The sequence below is a fragment of the Anas acuta genome, chromosome 3 (genome assembly GCF_963932015.1).
Source record: "Anas acuta chromosome 3, bAnaAcu1.1, whole genome shotgun sequence".
Lineage (NCBI taxonomy): Eukaryota > Metazoa > Chordata > Aves > Anseriformes > Anatidae > Anas > Anas acuta.
This window is the reverse complement of record NC_088981.1, coordinates 37617459-37634492: the sequence shown is the minus strand read 5'-3', so window position 1 is coordinate 37634492 and position 17034 is coordinate 37617459. Positions and strand designations below refer to the sequence as shown.

The 17034-nt window shown below is 40.3% G+C and overlaps 1 protein-coding gene across 2 annotated transcripts in view; it reads right to left on the bottom strand.

The window, feature by feature from the left end:
• The window catches only part of SRBD1 (S1 RNA binding domain 1), a 127804-nt gene extending 112080 nt beyond the window's left edge, over positions 1 to 15724 (bottom strand). Inside the window, exons 1-10 of one of the 2 annotated variants that reach the window (XM_068676668.1) lie at positions 15562 to 15724; positions 10248 to 10445; positions 9371 to 9453; positions 8749 to 8914; positions 7329 to 7691; positions 5707 to 5873; positions 4486 to 4603; positions 4228 to 4366; positions 1890 to 1986; positions 340 to 475 (exon numbers count right to left, since the gene is read on the bottom strand). In XM_068676668.1, coding sequence (XP_068532769.1) covers positions 340 to 475; positions 1890 to 1986; positions 4228 to 4366; positions 4486 to 4603; positions 5707 to 5873; positions 7329 to 7691; positions 8749 to 8914; positions 9371 to 9453 — 1269 coding nt within the window. In that variant the 5' untranslated portion in view covers positions 10248 to 10445; positions 15562 to 15724. The remainder of the gene's footprint in view (positions 1 to 339; positions 476 to 1889; positions 1987 to 4227; positions 4367 to 4485; positions 4604 to 5706; positions 5874 to 7328; positions 7692 to 8748; positions 8915 to 9370; positions 9454 to 10247; positions 10446 to 15561) is intronic. The other variant, XM_068676667.1, reaches the window with a different exon arrangement.
• Between the last annotated feature and the right edge of the window lie 1310 nt (positions 15725 to 17034).

Here is a 17034-nt window from a genome sequence, read left to right as displayed (position 1 = left end):
ATTGTCACTTATCCTTTATCCCTCTCCTGATAAAACTTGTGCAATTGTCACTGGTGGAAGGAACTGAGGGCATGGCACTGACACTGAAAATAAGTCATACCAGCAATGAAATCTCTGATCCCTATGCCATTATAAATATTGCTTTTATGAGAATTAGTTAGACAATAGACATAGTGAAGATACAGTCCTCTATTCTGTTTGTTAGTGCAGAGATTAACATCTTTGACCTGTATTTGAAGAATGTGAAGTCTATTACATTTGGTAATTAAACTTCAAAAGTAAAGCTATCTGTGCTAATTACAATAGTAAGAAAAAGAAAAACAAAATTTGAAGGTATACCTGATGATGCTGAATATTTTTTATATTACAAGAAAACTCATGGTATAGCTGGAATTTATCAATATCTTTTTCATTTCCATTTTTGGATGACACTTTCGCCAAGGCTGACTGGATACAAATGTACCTTTGCTGACATCTGAATAAAAGAAACAAATGTTAATAGGTATTTTAGCATAAAACTTGCAAAAAGCTATTAATGCATATTAAATAAAAAACAATGCTTATCCAATTATAAATTATGTCAACTCTGTAATCAGTCAAAGACCTACTACATACCTTAATGCAGAAACTGACCTAATATATACTGACTGAAACATACCAAGGGAAGAAATTCAAAGAGTTCTCAGGAAATGCTGAACACAGACCTTCTCATGAAAGTGAAGGATAATCAAAAGCCACCACCTGGACTTCAGTTTGGTCAGCTATTAGTTCAACTTTACAGAACAAATTTTGAGAAGTTGCAGAGAATATTACAGAAGTAATTTATGTTATACAAACACAAAATCTCTTTTGAACCTACCCATCCTCAGAACTCATTTCTTGCTTTGAGCACCTAACACCTGTAAAATTTTTCATTATTTTTACAAGCAACAGGGATCCTAAATACAGCTTCCTGAACGCTACTTGAAATTATTACACATTTAGATCAAAATTACAATTTAGATCAAAGAGAGGTATCTGTGAAGAACTGTGCATCCAATTAAAAAGCTTCTGGTGGTCGAAAAAAAAGAGGGGGGGGTAGTCTGGTAATGACTGAACTTCCTTTACAAAACATCCCCTCCATTGAAATTATCACACAGCTGTGCCCTAGCATTGTGATAAAGTTGGCCATTACAATAAACAGCAAACATAGGCCAACTAAACAGAACCAAACTGATTCAAACCAAACCATATGCTCCTAAGAAGGTATCTGTTATTTGATAACTGTGTTCTCTGTCCCAGATGGTATACAGCAAGGAGGAAAAAAGCAAAAAGCAACAAGCAACTTTTACTCTGTTACATGAACCTCCCTGGACATGACAAATACCAGGAAGTCATTACATAAGGCAAGAATATTTACGTTCAGCTAATACAGTAGAAGGAACTCCTGCTTTAAGAATAGTCCATCAGCCTGATAGACTAGTAATGCCAATATTAACTGTCAATAAACGTAATTACATTGACTGATGTCAAGCACTAAATATTGGAGCAGCTGCTACAGCAGACATGCCTTTGAAAATCTGCAGCTTGAAAGAAGTGCATGGAGAGAAAAATTTTCCCTTCAAGTGATCTCTCTGTAACTGCAAGGGAGATCAGCTCTGTACGGAACAGAGCCATGGATAATTTGCCAGTCTTGAGTAGTCACAGTATCTTGCTACACTCAGAGGAGATTTCTCCTCCACTGATAACCAGATGGGCAGAAACGCTAAAGAATGTCTCTGGCACAAGTGAAGGAAGAGACGTAACAGTAATACTGTTTTCAGATCATTAAAAATTGTGAATCTGTGTGATAAGAGACTGATTTTTACCATGTAACCTGGAAAAATTTAGAAAGTAAAATTGAAACTTACAATTTCCTGATAAAGTCCAGGGTATCTTTATCCTTAGCAAAGATATCAGCTAGAATATGCTGTACTCCAGCCTCTACTTCCTGGATATTTGCAAGTCCTTAGGGGGAAAAAAAATTAGTAACTATAAAAAAAATAATGTGGAAAATTACACAACTGCAGAAGCAATAACAAAACATACACGAACTGAGAAAATTTGATGCAACTTATCTATCGGATTTGCAGGTTTCACTGAAGAATTCTAGTTCACTGGATTTTTTTTAAGCTGTTCTTTCTTTCCAAAACATCTATAACTGTTATATCTTTAAATCTGAACTAATCAATGCAGTATCATAAATTAAAATAGCATTAAAATGGGTGAAAAGTAATAACTCCATGAATTTGGTGCTAACAGATCTTGATATTTATGACAGATTAATTATTTACAATAGTAAAATTGGACATTCAAGTGTAATTTGTGAGGTTGTAATAAAATGAATCAATTGCAGCAGAAATTTACACATTTTGCTGACTGAGACGGAAACAGCCTAAAAACTCTGCTGGCAATCCTGTCTTTTCTCTGTGTAATACTTTTGTATTTCCCTGGCTATGTTGCAGGAGTTTGCATGGCAACAGTTCTGAGATAAGGGTAGACTCATCCTATCCCACAAAACACCGTTCAAACATTCAAACAGTGAAGTTGTAAAACATCTCCATAGACAAAGCATTACAGCTATCTAACAACAGAATCTTTCAGCTTTTAAAAAAGTGTTTAAATCTTATATTTTAAAAATCAATCTATATAATCCCCTTTCTAGCAATGGTCAGTAATAAATGCTTCAGAGCAAGAATCCTACAGTTGGCAGATGTGGGATTAACAGTCTAGCACAAAACACATCGTTTCTAACTCTACTGTCTGGTAGGCTGCATGTATGTTGAAAGAGCTTTTATAACACCATTTAGAAAAAATGCATAGCTCTGATAACTAATATTTTTACTGAATTCACAACCACTAGGGAGCTGAAATCACCTTTCTTTCACTGTTGGATTACTGCATATGAAAAATTCAGTATTTGTCTTCTCAAAACCATTCAATTTAAAAAAAAAAAAAAAAAACATATCTTAAAAAGATTTGATGAAAACTTTTCTGCACAACAAAGCACTCACCACTTCAACAAAAACTCCCTCTGATCTCAAACTGTATATAGGTTGTCAAACTGGCTTCCAAGTTGATAAAAGTGATCCAGTTTGTATATGGTTTCTGATGTGCCTTTCAAATTAAAATGATTATATAAACCCAACTATGTTATTTTTAGAACAAAAATGAAAATAAAGTATACTGATTTTAAAATCAGTAGTGTTTATACTGCAACAAATAGCACTGCCTTTTAAATGCACCCTAAATAATTTATGTTAACTTCCACCATGATTTTCTTTTGGCTCCTGAGACCAACAGAATAGTCAGATATGTGGTTGCAATAGACTGCTTTGTGACATTTTAAAAAGAAAAAAATAAATTATTTGGTAACTGATTCTCAATGCAAAGTTAGGATAATTTTATAAACAATATGTAACAAAATAGAAGAACAACTAAAGTGGCAAGAATAAGAATCACCCCCACATGGGAGTTGAGCACTTATAAAAGTCAAAAAGCAAGTGTTGGGGCAGGGAAAAAGAAAAGCATTTCTCTATTTTAACAGCATACAGAAGGTTGCAACAATCTTCATATTTTATTGTCAGAGGTTGCCCCCTACAGATTCACCCATAACTGCATTCACAAAGAAACACAGTTCTGCAGCCTATATATGAAACTATCGGATTGTTAAAGTTCCTGCTAAAATTTCAGCAATTACATCTTATCCAACCCCTACTGTCATCCAATAGCAAAAATTCTCCTGCTCATTCCAAGTCAGCAGAGCCAGATGTTATTAAAATATGCTGCGACGGGTGAAATTTACTTAAGTAAACAATATGAATATAAACCTCTTCAATCTATATACAGTCTGTGTCAAATCTTCAGTTGACAGTTCAAATATGAGCAGAATCATAGAGAGGTCCAAGATATGTAGTACACTTCCTCCCTCTTTCCAGTACATACAGACTTGGACTATAACAGCTCTGGACTTCTGTCTCTTGTATACCAGAATCATTGCTATTTACAACACACACACACAAAATAAAATAAATTAAAAAAAAGCACAAACAGGAAAGGTTGGAGAACTATGGCACTAAATTTGAATTCTATTGCACCTTGCTAAGAGAAGTGTGGAATTTAAAATAATTTAAAAAATCTTCCAGCAACCTAAGGACAATTAAAACACTAGAAATAAGACATTAGTGCTAATAGAAGCAAAGCACTTACCTTTGACATTGGGTCTGATGTAAGAAAAGAGATTGAGTTCCATAGGATTCTGCAGGAGAGAAAGAGCTGCAGGTTCTAATCCCAGCTGCTTGGCCCTCTGGGCTTTGGTACCTTTACTCCCAGTTTTATAAGGTGCAGACTTAAAACAAACAAAAAACAGTTATTAAAAGGCAAGGAAATATTTCAGTCATGCTATGTACATTATGCACGATTACACTTAAACTAAGGATGATCTAAAAAAATGAGTAGTATACTGACCACATGGTCCAATTCTTCAAAAGTTCTGCAGTTTAATAATGCTGTGAATAGGCATCCTGATAGTTTCCCCTCTTTCTTCAACTTCTGTATCATTGTATGTGTCTTCTTTGCAACAGAACTAAAAACATAAGAGAGATATTAACAGTTACATTTCATGGTGGATTAAAAAGGATTTTTGTTTTGACCTTGTCTAGTGCACTGCTGAAGACCTCTGAAACCTCTGAAGATTTTAATCTCATGCTAATCCCTTAACAAAATCCTGACAATTCAAAAAAGGGTTCCTAACCATCACTCTTTCTCTAATTCAAAGGATTATCAAAATATGTTGTGGTAGCCTTAAGAAAAAGAATCAAACGATAGAGAACATCATTACCGCTATATACATTTTTTGGAAGATTACTGACCCAAAAGCCAAATAAAAAGGTCAAAAGTTAAATCCATGTCAATGAGCACTTACAGCTGTAATTCATACCAAAGTAGTTCTGCAGCACGAAGGACAGCATACCAGATTTTAAACCTTAATTAAGATATCTGTGACATTACCCTGCTTCAGACAGTGAAGGTGTTTTGTTATGATTTAAATAACTCATTCAGACCATCTCAGGCCACATTCCCTCTTTGGAAATAATCTTTTCCTAGGACACAACCTGAGAGTAAAAGAGGCTGCATGAAAAAACACGTTGAGAGAATAGCTGAAGTCTGTACCCTTGTCTCAAGAGAGTACATCCACCCAAAATCAACAAGGAATGAGAGCTGTCTCATCCACCCCTGCAGCAGGCTTTGCTGTAATGGTCCAGGATGGTTTAGCCCACTGTCCTGGTATACTACAACCTCAAGTAGTGTTCTTTACCAGAAAGCTTCGCTATCCCAAGCAAGAAGTCAAGGGATTCTTAACAGTTCTTTTTCTAAGACTGCAATTTATATCTAATTGGTCTACATATTTCCAGGATCTATAAGCTACTAAAATAGCAGACCAAAATATTTTTTTTCTTGACAATTAATAATGTTGGATTTCTTTTTATGTAGACTAAAAAACAGATAGGCATCAAACATAGCTACCTCAGTTTTCAACTTCCTTTATGAGTTCATTCATAATGTGTACAATGTGTACACTGTGTATAATGTGTGCAGTGTGTACAAAATGTCAGAACCAAGGGATGCAGAAGCAGCAACAGGTTGTTACTCACCTCTTTCTCAGCTACCTCCCAGTAACTTACTTACCGTAGCTCTTCCAATGTTTGCTGCACTTCTCGCAAGGCATCAGCCTCCAGATTATTGATGAGCTCTTTTCGATATCGAGCAATAAAAGGAATTGTGTTTTCTTCTTGAAAGAGGCGAATTAAGTTTGCACATACCCATGGCTCAACATTTGTTCTTTCTGACAAAACCTGTAACAAGAAAAAAAGAAACAACACACCACACAACAAAATGCTTAGGAAAGGTAGTGGATTGTTTTAAACAGCCTCTTACTCAAGTTGAAAACCAACTCCAGAATAATATGCTAACCAGTTTTGTCCCTGACAAGACAAGATGTAAGTCTTCCCACACATCCAACCACCACAACCAGTACTTCAAGAAGACATGTAACAACCAATGTTTCCAAGACCTTGTGACTACAAATAAAAAAAAAAAAAGAAAAAGAAAAATAGGGTCCCTTGGGAATAGAATTAAATAGGATAAACAACAACAACAATAAAAGACAAGCTACCCACGGCAACACAGAAAACTTCCAGCCTTTTTTTGTTTCTTTTAAACAAACACCAGCATACCTCTTGGTTAAGCAAAACAAAATAAACAAAAACACAAACACAAAGCTGATACAAATTCAACTCTGCCAATAGGAACTAGTATATTACCATAGGTTTCAAGATGAATTAAGTCTCACACACCTAAACGTGATTTTGTACAAACAGGGCTTTCTATAGATAGAATTACAGTGCATCAAAAAGAAGATGAGAACAAATTAGATAGGTACCTTATCTTACCAATAGTTTAACTATCATAGGTTGTTTGAACTCTACTACAATTATTCCCATAGACAGCTGATTTAAAAGCCTTTCAAAATTACGAGGCCTAAAAACATAAAAACTCCAGCACAATCATATTCACTAAATTTAAAGCAGCAATACAGTAAAGAACAAATTCTCTACCTGCATTTCCAAGAATATTTTAGAAGAATCAGGCATATAAAATTTCATACCCTTTTATGTAGGCAGTACTAACCATGATACATATTGAACTCATATTAAAATGTTCTCTAACAATAGCTAGCATGCCAGAATGAGAGCTATCCTAAAACTGTCTTTATTTGAATGGCTTCAAAGTTAACATCCTACAAAAAGGAAAAATGATACTTCCCTTGATGTCACTGTTGTTTCAAGAAAGCAAACTTCTCCTTCATGGTACTGCAAACTGGTACACGCTCTTAAATGAACCTCTACAATGAAATGACTCATGCTAACTAAATCTTAAATTCTGAAACTTTCCCCAAATCTTTCAGCATCCATTCCTGTAGAAGTTTCAGTTGGCTATACCAAAAAACTTGTGCTGATACATAAGAAATATGCAGCAAACTGTTACAGGCAAGCTTTGTAGTAAGGACTTCATAAGTCACAGATGTTAGAATAAAGTTAAGGTTTGAACTTTTAACAGTTATCAACCAACATTTGTATTTATACATATATTATGACAATTTAATCAGAGGTTAAAGGAGTACTTAGCAGCACAATGGCTCTGACATTCCAACTGATGCCAAGAGGATTCAAATTGCATGTTAGATTCTATGTGCAAATTATGTAGGAAATGATTTCATTGACACCTAAGAAAAGGAAAAGATCTCATACCTGTACAATATCCCAGTTCATTTCAAATTCTTCTTTTACTTTGTTGCCTCCTAGATTTTTTACTGGCTTTCCTTCAGGAGATGTAGTCGATTTAATCTTTTTAAAAGGTGGTTCATCAAATGCAAAATCCTCCTCAGATTTCTCATGTTTCACTTGATTTCCCGCTATAGGAGCGCTTGTTGAAGGTTTTTCATCACTCTCTGAACTCTTTACATTCGTCCCTTGGAATGAGTTTGTTTCCATTTTTTTAGGCACTACTGGCATTTGATTTAAAGTTTTCAATTCAGTGCCTACATTTTCTTCTTTAGGTTTTAGAAGTTGCACCCTATTATCTTCTGCAGGAGCAATAGGCAAAGATACATCCTACCAAAAAGGACATAGAAACCGTATTAGGCATTGACTTATAAACTGTCTCAACCACATTTCAATTAAAACCATGGAAAACTTCAAACCAGACATTTTTTTTCCCCAGAGAAGTCCCTGTCTAGCAGGGAAATGCCAAGCCAGACATCAAGTAACCTGAAATATTTCTTGTGTGTAGGAAATAAGAAGATAAACGTACCAACCAGACCCACAATTTAAAAGAAAGATCAAATTAAATTATCCCAGAAAGATTTAAGTTGGGCTCTCATTCAGAAGTTATCAACCTACAGTCCTTACCTCCACTAATCTGAACAAAACTGGGAGCAGCATTGCAGGGAAGCACACTTCCAATGAGGTATTAGGTGCAAAATGGGAACTGGAACTGAGATTTGGTCTGCTATTGCTTAACTTTGGACAAGCCAAGTGTTCTTTCCTGAATTTCCCCAGATATCACCTTCAGAGTCCATGAATGTATTTCTCAATATACCACGTATCTCAAAACATTCAGAAAAATAAATACAAACTAGAAGTACAGGATCCTGTCATGACCTAACCTCTCATGCTAATCTTTGACAAAAGACAACTAACTTCTGATAGTAATATATCACAGATTCACCACAATAAATTTCTGCCCTTACTGGGTTGAACAACCGTGCAAGGAAACATAAGGAAACAGGACTTATTTGTGTTGTGGTACTGAGCTGGTAAAAATGTAGAAGACATCAAAGGAGTAACACACAAACCAGAGGCATTATGGTGTTTAGTTTTCATTACGGAAAAAACAGTGCTTTTTATGTATTTTTGTTGTTGAAAGATATCTTCATGGAAAACCCTATCAATAATCACTGGCTAAAGTTTTAAAGGGAGAGTCCTTAGATTTAGGACAGTTAAATACACGAGGAAAGCCATATTTATCAAATCTACTTAATCTTTATGGTAACATTTGAATCAGATGAGCTGATCACTCAGTCATGCAACCGAATGTACTAGCATTGGACAAATTCTACTTATGTTACTTGCCCTCCATGGTAATTGTCTCTTGCTTACAGATACTCACCAATTCTTCTTTTATTGCTACCTTCTTGGCCTTTTTCCTGGCCACTGCTGACCGTGGAGCAGCAGGTTTTTTAGGTTTTGCCACATTTTTCTTTGTCAACTGAGGTCGCTTGGCAACTTTGCTTTTTGGCTCCCACTCCTCCTCTTCCTCTTCAGATTCAGAGCTCCTGAAAAACAAACAAGTAAACAATACTGCTTGTGAGAAGAATAAAAAGCAAGCCAATGAGTGTTTTCTGCCACAAAAAGAAACAAACAGGAAAAATAAATAGAAAGATAGTTACACTCGAAAAAACACAGGTCTTTCCTGTTGCAGAGCTAACAGCTGGAACCATTTAACAAGCTTTCCTGAAGCTCATCACTGGCATGCACACACATTGTTTCAACAACTGGCAATTCAGTTTCACTCTAACTTCATTGTGAGCATGAAGCAGCAAAGGTAGTTTATGTTTTACAATCTAGAAATTTTGTGCACTAAGAATTCTTAATAAACCTCTCAGAAATTGTGTTGTGCTTCCATTCAAGCTTTGCACAAATCTTTAAAGAAAACTGTTGTAACATATATACCAAAACTATATACCATATAAATGAAAAAAAAAAAGCCACCATGGAAACAGTAATCTTACGAATTAAGAAATGGAGATAGTTCATCATCTTCTGATATAAGGGCTTTGGATTGAGATTTCACCCTCCTTGGTAGAGATGTCATCTGAAACAGAGTAGAGAAGAAAGAAACAGAACATTTGGTTAAAGTTACAGTTTCTTATTCAGCCCTTTAACTCGCTGCCAAGTGTGTCCTCATAATGTCTTCACCAATCACAAAAATTTCCTCCAGAGAAAGTTTAGATTTCTTAGTATCCAAGAATTTAGGCCACAGCAGCAGACATTCAACAATCTTTTCAATTTAGCCCACAGACAAACCAGCACTAAAGACTCCAATTATTTTTGTACTCAATTGGAGGTAACTATTCCAGCTGCATGTAAAGCTATCCTAGCAGAAGGAATACTGGTTCCCAGACATATTACTGTGTGTCAGCTGCATACTGTGCCAGTCTTTTCTCCATCAGTCTTCTAAGAAATACAGAAAATAAAATTAAAATCCAACAATGTGAGCTAGCATATGTTTTTGATGTGAACAGTATGGCAAGAAGATTTTCCATTTCGATCTAGAATTTCATCTTTAAAGATCAGTTGTTGCTTGTATGCATATTAAAATCAATGATTCTAAAAGAGCTGTTTGTTTTCCTTGTAAAGCAAATCCAGAATTTACTTAAGTGACAGTTGTCAGTACCATAGCAGAAGAATGACTATTGGAGGCCCACACCAAATAGCACTAGTTATAAGCTTACTTAAAAAATACAAGCCTGGAGCAAATGCCACGGTCAGTAACAGGTCAGCTCTCCTGTACTGCTTCATTGACTGCAATCCTATCTGGTGAACGGTCAGAACATGCCTATCACAGAAAAACAGTTCTCCACAGAATATACAAACAAAAAAAGTTACCTTATTAGCTTCTCGGGTTACTATTCTGCACCTGGAGTTTTGAGACACCTACAACTTCACCTGGACACTTTGTTTCTCAGTTTTCCTTTGCTCTTTACAGCTTCATGGTCACCATTGTAGTCCTGAGTTAGTTATAGATTTATTCTTGTTGCCTCAGAGGCATGAAAATAACGTTTCCATTTTATATTGTACTTCACTCTGTGAATGGGAGAATCAAAAAATGTTATTCATTTTTGCAACACCAAGATTTCCACAATTAGGTAACACCTGAGTCAGATGGATCTCTGATCTCTTTTGCAGGCACTGGGACACCTTTCAAATGGTCAAATTTCACAGTTCTTTCCATTTTTAAACTAGGTATTCAGCTTCAATATCATTACTGGTCATGCTTCTTTAGCTAATCCAACCAGTATCCAACCATCTTCACCCAGTGCACTAACTGAAGCACAATTACCATGCAGCAAATATAGAAAGGGCATAGGAAAGCATGAAATAGAATAGAAAGTGACATGTTCTATGGAAAAGTTTGATGTCATTTGTCTTTTTTTTTCCTTTTGATTTCTTGGATTTTCCGCTTAAAAATAATTAGACCATCTTTTTGGTGTTTGCTGCAGAACTTAACAAAGATGGAGAAGTATCAAATACACATGGCAGATCCAGGCAATCAGCTCAGCACAGAACCTGTCCTGTGCCCCACTCATCAATAATATGATTGTCAGCTCTTAAATGCACGTAGCAAGATGGGACTGGTCTCATCTAGATTAATAATATAATTAAAGTTGAAGCATAGATTATCCACTAGATTTTCCTGAGAATAGCAGTAACCTGTTCCTGAAGGTGTTGGTACATGCACTCAAAGTTAATTTGGACTAAGGTAAGATATCAATACAAAGCTGACTTATTTCCAAATAACTCTGTGAATAGACAAGCCATGGTCAGAAGGCAAAATGAGCCAAAATGAATCCTACAACTCTGAATAAAGGCCAAGAGCATCTACAAGATGATTATCAAACACGGGGTATCACAACGTAAAAATAAAAAAGTCTGGGTATTTCACTGGAAGGTGAGGTCCAGTCACAACCATGCCCCCCTTCTAATAAACATACACACTGAATTCACTGTGCTCAAAGCAGGAATCTTGCAGTTGCTACCTATATTCTTTTTGTATACAAAGAATCCTTTTTTGATTCAAGTCCACAAACACACTTCTGATTTGATTCCAATCGCCAGACAGCTGTCTGCTAAATTTTCCTCCTGAGCTGCCTGCACCAGAGTGTGCTAACACCTACAGTTAATGACTAAGAAAAACAGTCCTTCTGTGATTCACTGCAGGGGGAGGCAGGGAAGAGGATGAAAAAGCAACGAGTCTAAATGCCACTGGCGATGATGAACAAATATTGCAGAATTTTTATTTTTTAAACTTAAAAGACAATCTCTGAAGTGAGGCTGGAAGATGGAAAAAAAAAAAAGAGGCAAGCACAGATACGCTTCACAAGGGGGGTCTAAAGTGCTCATAGCGCTGACTACACGGCAAAGCACTCACAGGCTATTGCCTGCACTGTGCTCTGCTTCTACTTGGATACAATTCCCTATGTTTCGTGAAGGAGATTTGTCAAGAGAAGCAAAAAGAGGCTCCAGCCTCCAATGCTGAGTGAGCTAGGAAAGGCGTTATTCATCCCACAGCGTACTGGGATCAAACCAGGGTGAAGCTGGCCACTCGTATTACATTTTTCAGATGGACTGCCCTCAGCAGCAAAACTTCCTTTAGCACTTCCTTCTCTGTAGCCTCCAGGTAACCATGCTCCCAGCCACGTGTAGGCAAGGCCTGGTTTCTACCCCAAGGAAAGAAACTACAGCTTACACAGAACTGTGCCCCCTTCCCAAATCCAGAAAACTCCACAGCTGTAGAAGAGCCAGCTACATGGCTGACTGCTTCTTGAACAATGAAGAGTACTGAATTTGTACCAGAGAGAAGTCAGAACAAACCTTTTCTATCCCCACCTGGGTCTCTGTTCACTGTAGCTGTGCCTTATGGCAGGTGGTTGCAGTGCCTGGATTACCGCTACACTTAGCACCTGAAGAACCGAAACATGCAGCATGCAGTGATGTGCACAGCTATCTAACCACCCTGTGTAGGATTTCACTGGCTTGCCATTCCGTGTATTCAACTCCTACAGCTCTGTTCTAGAAGCTCTCCTAGCAGCCAAAGCCAGCAAACATCCAAGTGATGTTTGCTAGTACATTGTTTTTTCTTGTAAGTATTTGCCAGAAATTTTGTGGTAATTAAAAAGAATGCTCCTTGAGAGAACAAGATCTTAACAATCATCCTGCCAACAGTATTTTCACTTCTACAAGAGGCAACAGGAGTTAGGAGCTAGAAACTTCTGCCTTGCACAAGCAGCTCTTGTTTCATTTCAGATCTGTCCACAAATAATAATCTAAACCTGTGCAATAGGCTGAAACCTTAACACAGAGCCTTTTCCCCTCTTCAAGGGAATCAAAATTCTTCTGCTCATCTGCCTCACAAGTGACAGAAGGCAGCATGAAACTTCCCTGCTAGAAACACCCAAATTCTCTATGCTTTACATACTCAATAATCACTAAGGGCTTTCTTCTCCACAAAAGAAAAAGAAAAACAAAAACATTTCAGGGCATTCTTCAAAACTACTCCCCACGTAAAAAAGAAAGAAGACTTTGCAGAATTATTATGCTGTCCAAAGGGGAAGACATGAATCTATTTAAATAATTGCTATTGTAGGTAAATACATTTCCCAGGTGTACTCTCCAAGCAGTTTTGTTACCAATTCACTTGCTCCCAACACTTCTATTCTCTCCATCCAATGCAAACTCCACAATGCATCTGAACTATTCCAATGGCTGTACACTTCTCCCTGGCTGACAACTACTCGTTAAAATATGGTGAGTGGAGTTGGATGTTGGGCCACACCATGACCAAAGAGAAGAAATGGCAGAGCTCTTCTTACACTTCACTGTACAGAATCTTAATACCAGTTTGCACAAAACATACAGCAAGGAAGCAATCATTCTGCTGTTCTCTCTTCACACATGAGTTCCAGGCAGTGTGTGGAGTGTAAGAAGATTAAGACTTTACGGGCCTTATTACGTTAAAGAGCAATCCAAGCTTCATTTAGAGACTTTAGAAGGATGATATTCTCTTCATCCTCTCTATTCATGCAAAGATACAACCTATCAAAAGTAAATTTCATAAGCAAGTACTTTGGAATGAGCAACTACTTGCAGAAGAAGTTTTTAAAGTCCTGAAAACTTAAATGTAATCAGAAGAAAAATAAAGATAAACAAACAAACAAAAACTTTTAACCCCACCATCTTCCAAGAACTCCAACAAAACCCATGACTACCACAGAGCTACATAACTCAATGACTAGAGCAAAAATTTTCAAAATTAGAAATTGCTCTGCTGATCCTAACAGACTGTGTTATCTTCTACAGTGCACACTAGGGAAAAAATAACAACAGTTTAAAATTATAGAAGATATGCCTCTACAATATGATTAAGCAAACATCATAAGTTTAAATCTCACAACCTTACTACATTAAGTCACATAAATCCCTCATAAAGAAAAAAGAGAAATATAGATCTGAGGATCAACAAAGGCAGCTGCACCTTACAACTTACACAGTTTTTTCTACCTGAAGGCACAAGATTAAAAAAGCACAAAACCTAACCACCAAAACACATACATACTTGGAATTTTATTTCATTTTCAGTAACTGCAAAAAATCCTCTAGCACAAAAGGACACAGAAACTTCTAAAGCTCTTTTCCCTATTAACTCCAAGTAACACATTCCTTCCAGAAAGGAAATCTGTCTGTGTAGGAAGCTCCTCAATCACTGCTCTGCAGCCTCTGCTTTTATAAGAAAATAGCAAGGATAATAAAATTTTGCATTTTAGCTTTTCCTAATATCACACAGTCCTAGCCAACCAATAGTTTATTATAACATCAAGCATCTGGGGCAGGACATAAAAAGCACTATGGATCCCACATGACAAGTGGATTTCAGACCATTATTAGCAACAGCAGAATGGCCCACTCTAATAACTATATGTAGGCTTTTAACAGTTTGATTTGGCTTGTCATTTTAAGACACTTCCACTGCTTGCCAGAACTAAGACAAAATCAAAGTGTGAGCATCCTGTCAAGCAGCATAGAGGAGAAAATGCTACACAGCCCAATGGCAGGGACTTGCACTGAAATTACTGCTCCACAAGATTTTTGTCATCTCCAACAACTAAGTTGTACTTGAAAAATATAAAACCAACTTACTTGCAGCTAAAATCTTGGCGAACTCCCAGACACTTTTGCTGGGAAAAGCTAATGCACTAGATTTCCAACTTTCTTTTCCTACAAAAAGACAGTCGGGACTACCTAAGAAAGGAGTCAGATAGAAACCAGGGAACTTCAGCGCTAACTGGGAAGTTACAGCCAGAAACAAAGGCGCAGGCACGTAGGGTGGGTGTGCACGTACAGCAGAATCCCCGTTAACCACCAAGGAAAAGGCTGATAGTGCAGAATCACAGAAACATTTAGGTTGGAGAAGACCTCGAGGATCATGTAGCCAAGCTCTGCAGCAGCAGCACGCCAAGGCCGCACGCTGGGCGCACTCCTTGCTGCCCATCCGTGGTCCTGCACCCGATGGTCGGGCTGGGTGGAAGGAGCCACCTGCACCATGGGGCGCTGCCAGAGGGGCTGTGCACAGCCAGGGATGGGGCAGCGCTCTCCGTGTGCCTCGCTTTCACGTGCTTATCTCGAACCACCTCTGAGGTAACACCAACCAGGTGGTGTTACCAAGGACAAGGGGCTCCTGAGCCAGCACAGCTGCGGGATGATGCGTGGCCAGTCTCCTGCCCAGCAAACCAGCCGCGGCGCTCCCGCTGGCTCTGACCTAACGGGTTTCTTTCTGAGGGACAGTGAAGTCCTCTCCCGCAGCACGCTTGGCCATGAAGGTGACACTCGTTTGTGGATCCTGGGCGGCACGTGTGGAGCTGAGCCTGCACGGCTTGCTGCGGCGATGCGCTGCAGCCACACCGCGGCTGCCGGGCCCGGAGCGGCACCGAGCCGCGGGCACCCGCTGCGCGCCCCCGGCGCCCCGCTGTCCCCGCAGACCCCGGCAGCACCGCCCGCTTCACCCGCGGGGCTCGGCTCCTCCACAAAACGCCCCCGCCGTTTCCACCCGGCAGAGCGGAACAAAAGGCAGCCCCCCGCCCCGAAGGGCGCCGGGGCCCGTTCCCCTCCGCCGCCGAGCAGCCCTGCCCTGCCCCGCCCCGCTCACCCGCGCACGGCGAGGGCCGGGAGGCGCCCCCCGGGCTTCGCCCCCCCTGCCGCCGAGTTTGAACGGGCCGCCAGGTCAACCCCGGCCGCGCCGAGCCCAGCCGCCCCGCCGCGGGGAGGAGCAGGAAGCGCCGGGCGCGCCGCGCTGCAGGAAGCGGCCACCGAGCGGGGCGGAGCGGCCCCGGCCCCCGCCCCCGCCTTCAGCCCCGCTCCGCCCCGCTCAGCCCCGGGCTCCTCCGGCCGCACGGGTGGCGGTGGCCGCCCTGCCCCTGCCTGCCCCAAGGGGTCCCCCGCGGCCGGCGAGGCCCCCGCCGCCGCCGCCAGGTGGCGCTGGGCGCCGCGGGGCCCCGGCGCTGAGGGAGCGGCGGGGCTGGCGGCTGTGGCGGCGCGGGGACGGGGTGGGGAGAGAGGGGGAGAGAGGGGGCAAGCGCTCCTCGCGGTTTGGTATCGCCGGCAGCCGGCGTGTGACATCGATTCACAGAATCATTAGGCTGGAAACGACCTCCAAGGTCATCTGGTCCAACCATCCCCCTACCACCAATGTCACCCACTAAACCATGTCCCTAAGCACCACGTCCAAACTTGCCTTGAATACCACCAGGGATAGGGACTCCACCACCTCCCTGGGCAACCCCTCCCAATACCTGACTGCTCTTTCTGAGCAGAAATGTTTCCTAATTTCCAACCTGAACCTCCCCTGGCACAACTTGAGGCTATTCCCTCTAGTTCTATCACTAGTTACCTGCGAGAAGAGGCCGACCCCCAGCTCCCCACAGCTTCCTTTCAGGCAGTTGAGAGCAATGAGGTCTCCCCTGAGCCTCCTCTTCAGACCAAACACCCCCAGTTCCCTCAGCCGCTCCTCACAGGACTTGTGTCCCAGGCTCTTCACCAGCTTCGCAGCCCTTCTCTGGACATGCTCCTCAATGTCCTTCTTGTGGTGAGGGGCCCAGAACTGAACACAGTACTCGAAGTGTGGCCTCACCAGAGCTGAGAACAGGGGCACTATCCCCTCCCTGGTCCTGCTGGCTGCATTATTCCCTGATGCAAGCCACGATGCCATTGCCCTTCTTGGCCACCTGGGCACACTGCCGGCGCAAGGACTGGTGCTCTGGTGCCAGCAGGCCAGCACCTGCTGCAATATGAAAGGTGCCCTGAACTTTCATTTCAGCTAATGACAGAGTGGAGATGCAAAAAAATCTAGGTTCAGTTCCTGGCTGATAGGAGTTTGCAAGCTATTGGAAACGTTTCCACTGCTGTTGGTAGGCTTTGGATCAGAACCTCAGTGATACGATGCATCTTTTCTGTTTCTCTGAGGTGAGGTTAGTTATTTTTCACAGGGGAATGGGGAAGCAGAAAGCATATTTGTGTGACACTGAGATACCATATCAAGGGCAAGCACAGAAGACACAGAAATAAATACGTGCTCTTTCTCACAGCCCACTGGAAAGATTAAAAAAAACACATGTGGATCCAA